The following is a 17,741-nucleotide window of genomic DNA, read 5'->3' on the forward strand; positions in this document are numbered from 1 at the left end:
GAGAGACCACGCTACAGGGAAAACGAGGTGCTACCTCCTCCCCACATCCCCAGCAGCAGACAGATACAGTATGTCCGAAAAGGCAAAGATGCACATGTTCTTTTACGCTGCATGCATCTCTTGTCGGGCTGCACTTCCGCGGGCGCAGAGCAAGCGATTATGCGAAGCCTGCGAATCCGAACGCACCCAGGAGCCCTCCCCTGCGACCGCGACCAATGTGTCAAATCTCCCGTAGTGGGCCCGATCACTGTCAAAGTCCATGGCGTCGCTTACGAGAGCAATAGAGTCCCTTCAAGCCCCAGATAGGGGCAGGGATGATGGCTCGCCGGCCTTAGAGGGAACCTCCACCTCACAAAAGCCTCCGGCCTGCAGGGGCCGCTCACTCCAGGCAGACCCGGAGGAAACGAATCCACACGGTGTCGCCCAGTCCATCCGGTGCCTTGGCATCCGTAAGCTCTGCTTCTCGCTCCCCGTCACCAGTGGTTGATAGCGAGCAGACCTCAGATTGCGACCCAGACAAGCCCCTTGACCTGGACACTCCAGGGTCATGTGAAACAGTGGACAGCCTCATAGAAGCCGTCAATCAGACCCTGGGGATTGAGGATGATCCCGCAGTGGCTACGGGGCATAAAGTGGCATTTAAGCGAGTGAAGCGCCCGCACAGAATTTTTTCCTCTCACCCGGAGTTTGAGGACATAGTGCAGCGGTACAGAGAACGTCCAGACAGGCGTTTCTCTGGTCAAAAGGCACTCGAAACAAGGTATCCGTTTGCTCCGGACCTCTGTAAAAGATGGATGGAATCCCTGATGGTGGATCCTCCGGTTTCGCGCTTAGCCACCAAGACCCTGCTATCCGTCCCTAGTGTTTCCTCGATTAAGGATCCCACGGATCGCCTTATACAGAGCTTAGCTTGCTCAGTATATGAGACGTCAGGGTCAGCACTCGCTCCCTCGTTCGCAGCAACTTGGGTAGCCAAGGTTATGATATCATGGTCAGAAACATTAAACAAGGTCGCGCAGGAGCAGGATCTACCTGCAGAGATTTCGGAGGTCGCAGGTCAGATGGCGATGGCCGGAGACTATGTAATCAATGCGTCTTTGGATGCGGCCAATTGCTCGGCACTTGCTGCCGCTAATGCAATTTCGATCAGAAGAGCCGATTCTTCTTCTAAGAAGTACTTGACTTCCCTGCCTTATCAGTGCGGCCGCCTATTTGGGGAGAAGTTAGATCAACTTATCTCCGACTCCACAGGAGGAAGGAGCGGGTTTCTCCCTCAACAAAGGGTCAAACCGCTTTTTCGTCACCTGTTTCAGGCACGTTTTCGGGCCTTTCGCAACACCGGGTGGACTTCAGCGGCCAATTCCGCTGCCTCAGGCCGCCCCAACCAGGAGAAGGGAGCGGCAGGTCTCGTATAGAGCCAACCCATTGGGGAGATTGCGTACTCAGCAGCCCAGATCGAGGGGATCCAGATCCCAAAGATCGTCGGCCAAATGACTCGAGGCCTTTACCAGATGACACCGACAAGGTGGGCGGCCGCCTACTCTGGTTTTTCCACGTCTGGGCCAATGTCGCTCACGACGCATGGGTAAAGGAATTGGTGGCCTCAGGTGACAAAATAGAATTTGTCAGATACCCGCCAAGACGGTTTTTTCTTTCCCGGCTTCCCAGAGTGGATGCCCAGTCAAGGGCTTTATTGGGAGCCATCAAATCGCTCTAGCACAACGGAGTCATTGTTCCAGTGCCGGAACACAAAAAAAATCAGGGGTTCTATTCCAACCTTTTTGCGGTTCCCAAAAAGGACAGGTCTGTCAGGCCTGTTTTGGTCCTGAAGCTTCTGAACAAATTCATCAGGATCAGACATTTCCGGATGGAGTCTTTCCGGATGGAGTCTCTCCGGTCAGTCATATCTGCCATGGAGATCTGCCATGGAGCAGGGAGAATACTTGGCCTCAATAGATATCCAGGACGCATATCTGCATATTCCCATTTTTCCTCCTCATCAGAGGTTTCTACGCTTCGCAATCAGCGATCTACTTTTTCAGTTCGTAGCACTACCCTTCAGGCTAGCCACGGCCCCAGAGTGTTCACAAAGGTTATGGCAGTTGTCATGTCCATACTGCATTCTCGAGGCATAGTCGTCTTGCCTTATCTGGACGATAAGGCCAAAGGCCCTTCAATACGGGCATGCGAGGAAAATATCAACATCACGCTAGATACTCTTGCCCGTTTAGGGTGGTTGGTCAATGCGAAGAAGTCATCCCTTGTGCCAGCTCAAAGGATCTCCTTCCTAGGAATGATTCTCGACACTCGCCGAGGGTTGGTAATTCTCCCTCAGGAAATGGTGCGAGCGCTCCGGCAGGGAGTCCGGACACTTTGGCAACCAGTCCCTCATACCATCCGATCCGGGATGAGGAGTCTAGGGAAAATGGTGGCAGCAATGGAAGCGGTACCATTCGCCCAGTTCCATCTTCTCCCCCTGCAGCACGCCCTTTTGTCAGCTTCGGACAACAATAATTTCATGCTCGATCGGCAGTGCCGACTGTCTTTTCAAGTCAGGCAGTCGCTCGGAGGGTGGTTAACCAGTTCCTCTCTGACCCAGGGGAAACCTTTCCCCCCAGACCATTGGTTGGTGATGACAACCGATGCCCGTCTCCTCGGCTGGGGAGCGGTGTTTCGCCACCACACGACCCAGGGACGGTGGTCGCCACGCCTCCCGATGAACTTATTGGAGATACGAGCAATTCGGCTGGCTCTGCAAAAGTTTCATCACTTTCTAGCAGGCCGCCCTGTCTGGATTCAGTTGGACAGCGCCACGGCGGTGGCTTACATAAATCACCAAGGGGGCACCCGCAGCAGAGCAACCATGCGCGAGGTGGGGCACGTTCTGCAGTGGGCCGAAGGAAACCACTCGGTGATTTCGGCTGTCCACATCCCGGGTGTGGAAAATTGGGTGGCAGACTTTCTCAGCCGGCAGGGTCTTGCGTCCGGAGAGTGGTCTCTACATCCCGAAGTCTTCCGGAAGATTTGTCAGCTGTGGGGAACTGCGGATGTGGACCTAATGGCGTCCAGAGTGAACGCCAAGGTGCCCACATATGTCGCTCGGGCCAGGGACCCGCAGGCAATCGCTGTGGACGCGTTGCTTCTGCCATGGACCCAGTTTCGCCTCCCATATCTATTTCCCCCGCTGCCACTACTTCCGAGGGTCATAAAGAAGAGCAAGACGGAAAGGGTCTCGGCGATTCTGCTGGCCCCGTCGAGCGTGGTACGCAGATCTAGTGCAGCTGCTCGACGACGTTCCTTGGCGCCTGCCAGAGCGCCCAGATCTACTTTCTCAAGGGCCGATTTGCCACCCGAACTCAGGGGCCCTGTGTTTGATGGCATGGCCGTTGAATCTTGGATTCTAACCCAGGCAGGGTTCAGGAGCAAGGTGGTCGCTACAATGATTAGCACACCTGGAAGGTGTTCTTTGCTTGGTGTCGAGGCCGCGGTGTTTCTCCGCTGAGATTCTCGATCCCCAACATCTTGACTTTTTTCCAGTCAGGCCTAGACTCGGGCTTAGCCCCAAGTTCCCTCAGGAGACAAATATCGGCCTTATCCGTCCTGTTCCAGCGCAGAATTGCTAACAATCTGCAGGTACCCCCCTATAAGGCGCCTATGGACGCTTGGGACCTTAACCTGGTCCTAAGTGTTCTGCAGGAAGCTCCATTTGAACCACTTCAGGATATCTCCTTGAGGTACCTTTCCTGTAAAGTGGTGTTCCTAGTGGCCATCACTTCTATCAGGCGCGTTTCAGAACTGGCAGCCCTATCCTGCCAAGCCCCGTTCCTCACTTTACATAAGGATAAGGTGGTGCTCAGGCCAGCCCCTCCTTTTCTCCCGAAGGTCGTGTCCTCATTTCACATTAATGAAGATGTTGTCTTGCCTTCATTTTGTACAGCACCGTGTGGAAAAGGCTCTTCACATGTTAGACCTAGTAAGAGCCCTCCGGAGGTACGTGTCGAGGACGGCTCACTTTCGTCAGACGGACAAGCTGTTCGTGCTCTGCGAAGGGCGCAGGAAGGGACTCGCTGCCTCAAAATCGACCATAGCCAGATGGATTCGTTTGACTATTCAGGAGTCCTACCGCATTAGAGGCACGCCAATTCCAGCAGGGATCAGAGCGCACTCTACTTGGGCAGTGGGTGCCTCTTGGGCGCTTTGGCACCAGGCTTCGACAGAACAGGTTTGCAAGGCAGCAACCTGGTCCAGCCTGCACACATTTGCCAAACATTATAATATTCATGCTCAGGCCTCGGCGGATGCGAGCCTGGGTAGAAGGATTCTCCAAGCAGCGGTGGCGCAACTTTAAACAAGAGGTGCATGTAGCTTGGATTGGTGAGTCAATCTCCCACCCAGGGACTGCTTTAGGACGTCCCACAGTATCTGTGTCCCCCAATGAGGCGAAGGAGAAACATGGATTTTTGTGATAACTCACCGTAAAATCCTTTTCTCCGAGAAGCTCATTGGGGGACACAGCACCCACCCTATTAGCCAGTTGGCTCTTGTTTTGTTTAAATTTATATGTATTTACTAATTTGACATAAGGATGGTGTTTTGGACATCATGTACCTGTATTAAGGCTGATTTTGTTGTTCTCCTACTGCTTTGGCACCAAACTGATTTCCACCAGCAATAGGGGCGAGGGTGTATACGGCGGAGGAGGAGCTAACCTCTTTTTTTCACTTATTGTCAACCTCCTAGCGGCAGAAGCATACACCCCACAGTCTGTGTCCCCCAATGAGAGTCTCGGAGAAAAGGATTTTACGGTGAGTTATCACAAAAATCCATGTTTCTTCTAGCTGTTGTTCATTACTCTCATTCATCAGTTTAATTGTACTTATCATGTTTGAAGCATTGCCCGTTACAATAGCAAGAACCTGTTCTTGTGTGAATGTAGCCTTAGATCAGGAATAGAACAGCCATTTATAGTACATTTCATAACTTTCCCAAATTCTTATGAGAAATTATTCAGCACATTGTGCATTGAACTACTGTACCCGATTTATTATATATTTTAGGAGTTGGTCCATTTTATACCGACTCCACCAAAATGAGCTCCGACTCCACAGCCCTGGCTGACGGGATGATGTGAGATATTAGGGGTAGTAGTCCGGTAGCTCTGGCTGACGGGATGATGTGAGACATAATAGTGAATGTGGCTATGCGGAGTGGTTGGGGCTCTACACTCAGATAGAGATATATATATATATATAATATATAATCATTATAATTTGTTATAACTAACCGCAATTAGTAACTATGCCCGGGCAGCGCTGGGCTCTTCAGCTAGTATATCATAATATCATAATCTGAAATTATTTAAACCATGTTTAAACATCTGAAATGAAAAAATAGAAATGCCAGGATTGCCTCTTTCAGTCTCTGAATTTCTTTTAATTAAAGAAAAATAAAACAAATAGAATAAGAAGAGATCAGGAAGTCCTACATACTCCAAAACGGTATCAGCTCGGTACAAGGGGGGAAAAATATAAAGTTACAGGTCACAGAGAGTGGCAATACAATTTTCTTTTTTGAGTTTCTGAATTGTTTTTAACCATTAAAAAAATAATAAAAAACTATACTATGATGTTGCCATATTTGAGCTGACCTTCAAAATCCTATTCCTGGGACATTTTTACTGCACAAGGAGCGCTGTAAAAACAAAACTCAAAAGAAAGCGCCAAATTTTTTTTCCCTATATCACTGCACTTGGAATATTTTTTCCCATTTTTCAGTTTGTTGTGTTGTAAAATTTATATTGGCTTCCAAACTAGAGCTCATCTCACAAAAAACAAGCCAATCATATGGCCATGTCAATGAAAAAAAAAATAAAAAAAAAACCAAAACATTTTTTGCTGTAGTCTTTGCTGTTGGTAGGTGCATGTGGGTATGAGCGCTGGCTGCAGCCTTGATCTAACTGTTCCACAGAATTAAAAAGTGATGTAAATGCACAGCTCTCCGGGCACCTGTGCCATGCCTCTAGGACAGGGGTGGGCAGTTCATTTTTTCAAGGGGCCACATAAGAGACCGTGACTGTTGTGGAGGGCCAAACCAATAGGCTGAAAATAATTCTGCTCAATATTAACATTAACATAGAATTTCTAATTATTTTATATTAATTGCATGTATGCTGATACCCCCTTATATACCATTTGGGCCCGCACACAGCCCCTCCTATATATCATATGAGCTCCCTATAATACCATGAGAGCCCCCACATAGTCTCCCCGTGTGCAGCATGAGGCCCCCACATAGCCTCTCCGTGTCCAGCATGAGACCCCACTTGCCTCCCCGTGTCCAGCATGAGGCCCCCACATAGCCTCCCCATGGCCAGTATGAGGCCCCCACATAGCCTCCCCATGTCCAGCATGAGGCCCCCACATAGCCTCCCCATGGCCAGTATGAGGCCCCCACATAGCCTCCCCGTGTCCAGCATGAGGCCCCCACATAGCCTCCCCGTGTCCAGCATGAGGCCCCCACATAGCCTCTCCGTGTCCAGCATGAGGCCCCCACATAGCCTCTCCGTGTCCAGCATGAGGCCCCCACATAACCTCTCCGTGTCCAGGATGAGGCCCCCACGTAGCCTCTCCGTGTCCAGGATGAGGCCCCCACGTAGCCTCTCCGTGTCCAGGATGAGGCCCCCACGTAGCCTCTCCGTGTCCAGCATGAGGCCCCCACGTAGCCTCTCCGTGTCCAGCATGAGGCCCCCACGTAGCCTCTCCGTGTCCAGCATGAGGCCCCCACGTAGCCTCTCCGTGTCCAGCATGAGGCCCCCACGTAGCCTCTCCGTGTCCAGCATGAGGCCCCCACGTAGCCTCTCCGTGTCCAGCATGAGGCCCCCACGTAGCCTCTCCGTGTCCAGCATGAGGCCCCCACGTAGCCTCTCCGTGTCCAGCATGAGGCCCCCACGTAGCCTCTCCGTGTCCAGCATGAGGCCCCCACGTAGCCTCTCCGTGTCCAGCATGAGGCCCCCACGTAGCCTCTCCGTGTCCAGCATGAGGCCCCCACGTAGCCTCTCCGTGTCCAGCATGAGGCCCCCACGTAGCCTCTCCGTGTCCAGGATGAGGCCCCCACGTAGCCTCTCCGTGTCCAGGATGAGGCCCCCACGTAGCCTCTCCGTGTCCAGGATGAGGCCCCCACGTAGCCTCTCCGTGTCCAGGATGAGGCCCCCACGTAGTCTCCCCGTGTCCAGCATGAGGCACCACATAGCCTCTCCATGTCAGCCAAACTTCTCATACACATGAAAAAAACAAACACCACACGCTCCCGTTCTGCCTCTCCACTCTCCGATACACTGACTCTCCACAGTGCACAGCTGACGCCAAAAAATGTAATTGCGTCAGCTCTCTCACGCTAATTGGTGGAAGAAGAGGCCGGTGGGCCTCCTTCACAAATGCATTCATCGCTGCCTGCAGCCCAATGATACAGATAGTGGTGACGGTGGGCAGCGGACAGGCTAGGGAGGGCATGGTGCAGCCGTTGGGCCACTGTGTTCAGCCTTTCAGTCAGCGGGCTGGACAGGAACAGCCAAAGGGCTGGATGTGGCCCATGGGCCGCACTTTGCCCAGGTCTGCTCTAAGTAGGTACTAACACAGGGCTCATGCTTCGCACAGTATAGGATCACAGATTTTAGGGGAAATCACTCATTTTTTTGCTTGATACAGTTTGCATTAGCTTTCCTTTTCTTTAAAGGGAATATGTCACCAGAATTTTGCTCTGTACTCTGACAGCGTCATGATGTAGAAGCCGAAAGCTTGATTCTAGCGATGTATCACTTAGCTCACTGCGTGCAGCAGTTGTGATACAATCACAATTTTCTCTGCGGCAGATCCAGCAGAGCTCGGAATGCTGTGCCCTGTATAACCCCACCCACATCACTGATTGGCAGAAGGTTGCCAATGAGTGATGGGGGCGTGGCTGAACTAGGAGGCACGAGACACCTAGTCCTGCCATGATAATCTCCTGCTGATAAAACCATGATTGTGCTGAAACAGCAAAAAACAGGCCAGAATAGCGACATGTCAATGGTTTCGGACACATCGCTGTCCCTGATGATGTGTTGAGAAGGTCTTTCTCCAGGTGTCAGGGGTATTACATGCAGTAATCCACTTATATGATTTTTTTTTTTTTTTCATTGACTAAAGTGATTGTAATCCGGTGCACGAAATAGTTATATCGGCAAAGTGTGTGCTGAAATTTCTCAGGTCCTAGAGAAGGAGGCGCGCTTACAGGAGCTGCAGGACACCATCACTGCCCTGCACCAGGAGATCTCGCTGAAGGACTCCAAGGCCGTCATCCACCTACAGGAGAAGCACCATCTGGAGAACCAGGTCAAAGCGTTGAGCCAAGCGGTGAGTAGCCTTCGACACATCCTGCATCCATGGGAATCTGTGTATTTTGTAGCCTGCATCTCCCCGCGCCGCTCCAGGTGATTGACAGGTGTAATGCAATGTCACTAATGTGACTTTATGCCCCCAGGTTAGTAGTGGAACTCCAGAAAGCTCTTCCTTATCCAGAAGCAATGACTTACTCAAGGCTGAGGTATGTGCATGACAGCTTTACATCCTTTCTTATACTCCAGAGCTGTAATCATACTTCTTCTGGATGCTAATTAAAACCATGAAAAATTTTGCTCACTGTGCAGAATTAATATTTAACTTCCTACAACATGTTAGTCTCCAATGGTGGCGGTGAGGTAACGTATTCGGTTCAGACATTAGGTGGGGTCAATTTAAGATGAATATTTTCCAGTGCAGTAAGTTATTACAACCCCCCATTTTTTTATTAACCGCCTTTCCTGCCAGTTGGATCGAAGAGATGTTGAACTTAAGGCCGCACAGAATGAAATGCTCGCCCTACAAAACACCCAGGATGTCCTGTCCTCGGAGGTAATGATGGTCATTGTTTCCATAGCATCAGTACATCTCTTACATGTGCCTCCTGCTGGTGCCTCACTGTCATTACACTTTTTTTTTGGTTCAGTTGGATGTCCAAGAACAGCAGGTCTACAGACTGCAGCGGGAGCTGCGGGAGAGACAAGGAGAGCTGGAGCAGAGACACGGGAGAATACAGCAGCTGCATAAAGACCTGAAGACGAGCGTGCTCCAGAGAGACGAGGCCCATAGACAAGTACCTTACATGCCCGTTCTAAAAACTAGATAATTATTATTTTATTTTTTTATTTGCGCATTCATTGTGCTGTAAAAATGACTATTACATTACTATTACAGCGATACCAATCACCACTTGATTTTTTTTTATTTATTTATTTTTTTGCACCGTTTAACTTTTATATTTTGATAGACCGGACTTTTATAGACATGGGGATCCTAAATTTGTGTTTTGTTTTGGGTTTTTTTCCTATAAACAAAGGATGGTAATAGTGGCTAATAGTGTAAAACAGAATTGTGTGTGAAAAATATAGAATTCTTTTTTAACTTGGTGAATTTTTTTCTGTTAGTCCCAGTAGGGGACTTGAACCCGTGATGGTCTGATAATGTGTGAATAATGTATGTATATCTTTGCTGATCTCCAGCTCTCCGATTGTAACTTGCGCCTGTCACAACTGGAGGGAGAAAACTATGCTCTGAGGGTCCGCCAGCGAGAGCTTGAAGCAGAGGTAAGGAAACGTCCAGCTGAGACCCGTGGATCAGGCACCATAATGAGTCTCCTTGTCTGGTGCTGACATCACTTTGTTTCTCTGCAGATGGATAAACTAAGGGAAGAGTCTCTGTACGTACAGCGGGAGGAGCAGACGCCGCACGCATGGGAGGTACAGCAGAGACACGACCTGGAGGAGAGACTTCGGCGAGCGGAGAATGTGGAGCGTGAACATCTGACAGTAATTCACAGGATGAGAGCGGAGATGCAGGACACAAACATCCTGGTCAGTGAATGTGATTTTAGGTTGTATCCACAATGGACGGAAAAAATCTAACCCAGATTTTTCTGCAAAGCTGCATCTAATCCACAGCAAAATCTTTTTTGAGATAAATGAGCATTTGTAGCATACTTTGCTGCACGTTATCCCTGTGAGTATCTAGAACCTGATATAACAGGGTGCAGTGAGTGACTGTGCCTAATTTCAATGTGTTTTCTTCTTCTCAAAAGAACTTTCCCTCTAAAATCAAATAACCCCCGAAGAATAGAAGCCATTGCGTCTCCCTCTTCTGCTATTGCTATTAAAGGAAACCCGTCAGCTCTCCCACCGAATATAGACCACCCCCGTTACCTTTTAGACCCTAATTGCGTCATCCAAAGATTGGATTTGATGTTATACAGATAAATTAAATTTGTGCAAATATTTTTATGTGCTGTCATCTATCATGTATAAATTATATCCCTGGTGGGAAACATTGATAAATCCATTTTATTTTTCCGAGCAGTTGACCTCCATGCAGGAAGAGCGGCAGAGCGCCCAGGCCGAGGCAGCATCCCTGCGGGGGAGGTACAGCTGTTCTCAGAGAGAAGCATTGGAGCTGCAGGACCGAGTCCTGGAGCAAGAGAGGAAGAACGCAGAACTGCAGAGGGAACATCGGAGCGTTCTGGAGAGTCTTCACCGAGCTCGGGAGCAGGTCGGGCGCTGCATATTATATAGAGTGACTCTCACGTGTAATACTGACTGATAGAATCTTGTTTCCTGATTGCTATCATTTACTTACAGCTCGTTAATAAGGAGCAGTCGCTGCAGGAGCAGCAAGAAGAAAAACTTCGACTGCAGGAACATAGCCAGCGGTTAGAACAGGAGACCGGTGCGCTGCATGCTGAGCTGGAGACCCAGAGCCTGGCCTTAAGCGAGCAACACAATTTGATTGAGAGCAAGGTATAATGACGCTGCTGGCAGTCTGCCGCCTGGTTTACATGCCAGGCATCAGTAACTGCACTCCTTTTTATTGTCTCTTAGGTGAACCAGAAAGAGCAGCAGGTGGAACGGTTACGTAAAGAGGCGCAGGACCTGCGGAGGCAGCTGCAGCACACAGAGGATAAGGTAAGAATGATCTTAATCTCTCACCAGGTTTCTGCTACACTAGGTATTTTTGATGTTTTAATGCATATTGGCCTAGTTTAGGTGTTTACTGCTGCAGATCTAGCAGTTCTCTGAATGCTGAGTTCTGTATAGCCCCACCCATACCTCTGATTGGCTGCTTTCTTTTTACACTGTGCAAAGGCAGAAATCTGCCAATCAGCATTGGGGGTGTGGTTGACCTACCTGACTGCAGATTTACTAGTCCTCTAGTGATAATATCTTGCTGATAAAATTGTGACTTTTATCAAAATTACAGCTGCTGGAGTCAGGGTCTCTGTCTGTACATTATGCTGCTCTGAGATTAGGTGACAAATACCTGGTGACAGCTTTCCTTTACATTGAGGTCCTCTTTGCTTGGATTATATTCAGTCTATCCCAATATTTCTTTCACTTCCATTACTATCCAGGTCCAGCATCTAGAGACCACAAAGATGGGTCTCCAGGAGGAGCTGTCACGGTGTCAGACAGAGAAGGCCTCACACAGCGAGACCGTGCTCCGGTTAGAAAGCGAGATGCGACATCTAAACATCCAAAAGGAGGATGTGGAGCAGAAGGTAAGGTGGACATCTCTTGGTGACTTATCTGATGGATCTGTGACTACGTTGCCTCATTTTACCGCACTGTTGTGTACGTGTTTCTAGATGCTGGCACAGACGAGAACCACAAAGCGACTAGAAGCCCAACTGGCAACATGCCAGTCTGAAGAAGAGACCGCCCGAGAGAAGATTACGCTCATCCAGGAGGAAAGAGACTCCCTCCAGGACAAAGTCCAGCAGCTTCAGAAGGAGGTGACGCTTCTAATGTTGCTGCCCCCCCCCCACACTGCTTTACATCATACTGATTCGCTTTCTGAACACGTCCTTGTATCTATAATGGTATAAGACAAGGCATTTGGATGCAGTGAGTGCCACATACAAAATACCAGCCGCTCCTTAACCCCTTTCTTTGTGGCTTGAGTGACTGGGATACGTCATTCCAAGTTCTGGAGCATCCAACACAGAGAAGCAAGGTGCACCGGTGACTTAGGGGCATATGAGGTCCTGCAGGTCTCCTGCTAAGTATCGGGGGCTTCTGTGACAATTTAATTTCTTTGTAACCACACCTTTCCTTGATAACTTTCCTTTCTCTGACATTCATTGGGGGACACAGGAAGCCGTACGTCCCCCAATGAAGCGAATGTGAAAGGGATTTTATGGTACATACCCAAAATCCTCTTTTTCTAAGCTTTCTATAAAAGTGTGTTCTCAGTCACTGGTCCATTTAAGGGCTGTTTCTTTCCGAAAAATCCTATCCCTTGGGTTTAAAAACTAAAATTTGTGCTTTTCTCACCCTCCCCAGGTCTGTTTGTTACTAGCTGCTACGTTGACATCACATCATCAACGCTGCAGCCAATCATTGATGTCTGCTTTTTTCACCCTTTTATTTTGTTTATCCCACAGTTGACCCAGAATGAAGAGCAGCTCAGCGAGACTCTTCACAATGCAGAGGCTTTGCAGCTCGATCTCACCAGGAAAGACTCTGATATTGAATCACTTAAGGAACAGTTGCAAAATTCACAGGATGCTCTGCAAATCGCCAGCCAGGAAAAAGAAGAGACGAGCAAAGAGGCCACGGCGCAGGTACGTAGTGTATACCGTCAGTTGTGCTCACAGAGCCTCAGATCCAAAAAAAAACAATGTTTTACAGAAACGTTTCCTTACCTTGTGTATCAGGTTCAGCAAAAGGAAAAAAGGATTGAAGTCCTCCAGCAAGAATTGTCAGCAGCAAAGGAAGAACTTGGATCGTGCAGAAATGAGGTATGTGAATAAGTGGACGGCCGTTCCGGTATTAATACGTCTTAATACCTTCCCAACCATTATAGCAGTGTTAGAACAGCAGCGACCGGAGCTAGATGTGATCTCTGATTGATAGCCCTTTAAATGGAGAGGCATTAAGGTTCATCCATCCCCCATGACGACATCGCTGTATATAGTACCGGTCGCAGATTTAAGTTTAAAATACAAGTTGATTAAAAACATAAGTTTAAAATCTTTTTTTTGTCTCCTATTAATAAATAATGAAATGGGAAATGTAAAAATAAAAAAAATCAGGAGCTGAGCCAAGCAGATCCCAGCACGTCCGCAACGGTGTAAATGGGTTATCACATGGTGGGATCGGGGATAAATTTATGATTGTGTGGGGGATCCACTATTAATAGGGATGCTTAGGAGTTTCAGCAGAGCGATGGTCAGTCATGCATACTACTACTCCCATCGTGGTCTATGGGACTGTCTGAGCTTGGTAATAAGTGGCGCAATGCTGCACATGAAGAACTCCATAGTTTTGGGGTCCCAGTAATGGGCAAGTTACCACCCTTTCTGTGAACAGGTGATCATTTACATACATGATACAGCTTCTTAATGAGGAAAGAGTCTCTTTGTTCGGACTGTCAGACTGTAGTGTAAGGGGTTAAAAAATAGTTTTTGTGTCTTTTGCCATGTGATCATTTTTCCTCTTTGATCACTTTTGTTCCCTTTTTCACCAATTTCTTTCTGCACCACAGGAGTCTTGTTTTCCGGATTCTTGCACACTACATACGATACTGGTTGTAAATCGTCCTTATTACATATGTTCTGTGTTTTCTCAGCTATCACAATGTCAGTCACTGCTGGAACAGAAGCAACAAGAACTGACCAGAGCGACAGAGGAGCAGAAATCCAGCGAGATAGAGGTGTCCCAGCTCAGCAGCAACGTGGAGAGGTTAGAGCGAGACCTGGGGATCGTCAGCGAGAAGCACAAAGCTGCGCAGAAAGAGGTGATGAGACGGGAGACCCCTGCACTAAGTTCTCCGAGTGACCTCACATCTTCACTGCGTTTTCCAGAGTTTATCACCTTATTGATTCTTGCAGGTGTCCACTCGGGATCAGGCCATCCTGAATCTCCGCACAGACCTGACGGCTCGAGAACAAGAGTTGCAACAAGCAAGAAGTGAGGTGCGATTAGGCGGTAAAACTGAATAATTTGGTGTAGAAGTCCGTGTGGATCGCTGTGTAACGATGGCGTGTTTTCTGCAGCATGTACAGCTTGTCGAGGAATTGAGCAACGCTCGTTCCAAGCTCCGAAATCTACAAAGTGACGTTCAGAGCCTCCAGGATATCTGCACGGAACGTGAAAAAGCGGCCATTGAAAATGAAACGGTCATCCAAAAGTTGCAGCAGGAGAGGGAGAACAGTCTTACTGAGGTGAGGAAAAAATGCAGCCAAAACTAAAGCCCGTGGGGCGGATGTACAGTGTACATGATACAGGTCCTTCCGTGGTTGCAGGTGCAGAGAGTCCAGCATCAGCTCTCCTCTCTGAGACAGACCCATCAGGTGGATACCGATCGCTTCAGAAGCGACTCTATGCGTCTGCAGGAGAAACTGGAGTCTGTGACACGGAGACACGAGGAGCAGGAACTGGAGCTTCAGCGCTGCAGAGCCAAAATGGAGAGACTGTCGCAGGACCTGACACTCTCACAGCATTTACAGTTGCAGCTGGAGGAGCAGGTAAGACGCCTTCACCACCACTAATGTCTAATATGTCCACACTTTACAGACCCCTTAATCTGCAGCATTGGCTCAGTGAGTAAAAACCCAGAGTAAACCATCCGGCTGCTCTATCAAGTTTTCTCTGTAATAAAGCAGCTGGTGGTTCTTGCAGCACGAATTTGATGCTCCTTATCTGCCTTTTATACAAGCCCTGAGTATTTGAGCTTCCCCTAATAATCCAGAGCTGCATTATGAATTCTGCAGGCTTCAGGGCCCCCAGCGATCTTTGGTGACTTAGTGGCTGCGTTATGGTAATTCTCTTTCTGGCATGTGAAGGCTTTACATTACTGAATAGTAATCTGATGGAGCAGAACCTACTTGTCACTGCACAGTATGAAAAATAAGACTGTGATTAATAACTACCTGGTTGTGCATTTCCAATAGCAACCAGCAGAATTTTGAATGCAGCTCTGAGATATATCACCCAGGATCGGAGTGCTGAGCAATGTTTTTTACAAGGCGACTGATAAATATTGTACATATAGTATTATCTCTGGTCTCTGACCCATGTGCTGTGCATTATGTCCTGGTCTGGTCCCAGGTATCACAGCGAGATGTCGAGCTACGTCATCGAGATGAAGAGGTTCAGAAACTACAGACAAGTCTATGGGAGGCGGAGGAGAGGGCAGTGAGTGCCGAGAGTCTGTTCAACTCCTCCAACAGCAGCATGGAGCTTTACCGCAGCAAGTACCAGGCCTGTGTGACCCGTGTCGGAGAGCTGGAGTCCAGTCTGGGGAAGATGGAGGACGAGGTTCGAGAAATGAAAGACGAGGTAAGTATAACTGGAATTATAGACTGTCGCTATCAATAGCAAAGGAAAGCACAGGGGTGGGGGTGTATATATTGATTTCTTCAAGTATTTGTCGAGGACGACAGTGAAATCACAGCGACACAACACAACCGCCGCCTGGAGGTTGACACTAAGTGAAAAAAAAGAGGTTAGCTCCTCCTCCGCCATATACACCCTCACCCCTATTGCGGGCAGAAACCAGTTTGGTGCGAAAGCAGTAGGAGACTAAACAAAAATCAGACAACATCAACCTTAATGCAGGTAACAACATGTCTAGAAAATAGCCACCCTAATCTCATACAGAGAGCATACTAATTAAATAAACAGAAGCCAACTTGACTTGGCTAACAGGGTGGGTGCTGTATCCCCCAGTGAGCGTCTCGGAGAAAAGGATTTTATGGTGAGTTATCACAAAAATCCATGTTTCTCCTTCGCCTCATTGGGGGACACAGGTATTGTGGGACGTCCTAAAGCAGTCCCTGGGTGAGAGATTGACTCACCAATCCAAGCTACATGAACCTCTTGTTTAAAGGTGCGCCACCGCTGCTTGGAGAATCCTACCCAGGTTCGCATCTGCCGAAGCCTGAGTATGGATATTGTAATGTTTAGTAAACGTGTGCAGGCTGGACCAGGTTGCTGCCTTGCAAACCTGTTCCGCCGAAGCCTGGTGCCGAAGCGCCCAAGAGGCGCCCACTGCCCGAGTAGAGTGTGCTCTGATCCCTGCTGGAATCGGCGTGCCTCTGATGCCGTAGGACTCCTGAATAACCAAACAAATCCATCTGGCTATGGTCCATTTTGAGGCAGTGAGTCCCTTCCTGCGACCTTCAGGGAGCACGAACAGCGCATCTGACTTACGAAAGGGTGCCGTCCGCGACACGTACCTCCTGAGTGCTCTCACCAGGTCTGACATATGCAGGGCCTTTTCCACACGGTGCACCGGTGCTGGACAGAAAGAGGGCAAGACAATATCCTCATTAATATGAAACGAGTATACGACTTTTGGCAAAAAAGGAGGAGCTGGTCTAAGAACCACCTTGTCTTTGTAAAAGGTCAGAAACGGGGCTCGGCAAGATAACGCTGCCAGCTCAGAGACCCGCCTGATTGATGTTATAGCTACCAGAAACACCACCTTCCAGGAAAGGTATGACAGAGATATCCTGTAGCGGCTCGAATGGAGCTTCCTGCAGAACATTTAGGACCAGGCGTCCATAGGTGTCTTATAGGGAGGTACCAAGTGGATGACCCCCTGGATGAAAGTCTTTACCTGCAAGTTGGTAGCAATCCTGCTCTGAAAAAGGACGGATAAAGCTGATATCTGTCTCCTGAGAGAACTGCGGCCCAAGCCTGAGTCTAGGCCAGACTGGAGAAAAGCCAACATATTAAGGATGGAGAATCTCAGTGGCAAACAACCATTGCCTCGACGCCATGCAAAGAAAACCTTTAAGGTGTCATGGTAAATTCGTGCTGAGGCAGGCTTCCGGGCGCTAACCATCGTAGCAACCACTTTGCGCCCAAACCCCGCCTGCGTCAGAATCCAAGATTCAACGGCCAAGCCATCAAACACAGGGCCCCTGAGTTTGTGTGGCAGATCGGCCCTTGAGAAAGTAGATCTGGGAGCTCTGGCTGTTGCCATGGCACGTCGACGAGCAGCTGCACTAGCTGTGCGTACCATGCCCGACGAGGCCAGTCTGGGGCCAGCAGAATCACTGGCACCCCTTCTGCCTTGATGTTCTTGATGACCCTCGGAAGTAGTGACAGCGGGGGGAATAGGTATGGGAGGCGAAACGGATTCCATGGCAGAACCAGCGCATCCACAGCGATTGCCTGCGGGTCCCAGGACCGAGCGACAAATGCGGACACCTTGGCGTTTACCCTGGAGGCCATCAGATCCACATCTGATGTTCCCCACCGTTGGCAAATCTGCTGAAAGACCTCTGGGTGTAGTGACCATTCCCCGGACGCAAGCCCCTGCCGGCTGAGGAAGTCTGCCGCCCAGTTCTCTACCCCCGGGCTGTGGACCGCCAATATCAGCGAGCGGTTCCTCTCGGCCCAGCGAAGCACGTACCCTACCTCTCGCATTGGTTGCCTTGCTGCGGGTGTCCCCTTGGTGATTTATGTAAGCCACCGCCGTGGCGTTGTCCGACTGACCCCGGACGGGGCGGCCTGCTAGAAGGTGATGAAACCATTGTAGAGTCAGCCGGATCACCCGTATCGCCAACAAGTTGATCGGGAGGCATGCCTCCTGCGGTGACCACCGTCCCTGGGCGAAAAATCGCTCCCCAGCCGAGAGGGCTGGTGTTGGTTGTGACCACCAGCCACT

General features: G+C 49.3%; 1 protein-coding gene across 6 annotated transcripts in view; it reads left to right on the forward strand.

Annotated features, from left to right (window-relative positions):
- Nucleotides 1-17,741, forward strand: part of PMFBP1 (polyamine modulated factor 1 binding protein 1) — a 133,151-nt gene that overhangs the window by 69,977 nt on the left and 45,433 nt on the right. For all 6 annotated transcript variants that reach the window (XM_073584478.1, XM_073584471.1, XM_073584498.1 and 3 more), the window contains exons 5-22: nucleotides 8,244-8,390; nucleotides 8,518-8,580; nucleotides 8,844-8,927; nucleotides 9,022-9,168; nucleotides 9,575-9,658; nucleotides 9,746-9,925; nucleotides 10,425-10,613; nucleotides 10,703-10,861; nucleotides 10,943-11,026; nucleotides 11,473-11,619; nucleotides 11,707-11,853; nucleotides 12,505-12,684; nucleotides 12,778-12,861; nucleotides 13,692-13,859; nucleotides 13,954-14,037; nucleotides 14,119-14,286; nucleotides 14,368-14,589; nucleotides 15,173-15,403. In XM_073584478.1, the coding sequence (XP_073440579.1) occupies nucleotides 8,244-8,390; nucleotides 8,518-8,580; nucleotides 8,844-8,927; nucleotides 9,022-9,168; nucleotides 9,575-9,658; nucleotides 9,746-9,925; nucleotides 10,425-10,613; nucleotides 10,703-10,861; nucleotides 10,943-11,026; nucleotides 11,473-11,619; nucleotides 11,707-11,853; nucleotides 12,505-12,684; nucleotides 12,778-12,861; nucleotides 13,692-13,859; nucleotides 13,954-14,037; nucleotides 14,119-14,286; nucleotides 14,368-14,589; nucleotides 15,173-15,403 (2,568 nt within the window). The remainder of the gene's footprint in view (nucleotides 1-8,243; nucleotides 8,391-8,517; nucleotides 8,581-8,843; nucleotides 8,928-9,021; nucleotides 9,169-9,574; nucleotides 9,659-9,745; nucleotides 9,926-10,424; nucleotides 10,614-10,702; nucleotides 10,862-10,942; nucleotides 11,027-11,472; nucleotides 11,620-11,706; nucleotides 11,854-12,504; nucleotides 12,685-12,777; nucleotides 12,862-13,691; nucleotides 13,860-13,953; nucleotides 14,038-14,118; nucleotides 14,287-14,367; nucleotides 14,590-15,172; nucleotides 15,404-17,741) is intronic.

The sequence above is a fragment of the Dendrobates tinctorius genome, unplaced genomic scaffold (assembly GCF_039654945.1).
Source record: "Dendrobates tinctorius isolate UK_male_01 unplaced genomic scaffold, ASM3965494v1 ptg000009l, whole genome shotgun sequence".
In the NCBI taxonomy this organism is placed as follows: Eukaryota; Metazoa; Chordata; class Amphibia; order Anura; family Dendrobatidae; genus Dendrobates; species Dendrobates tinctorius.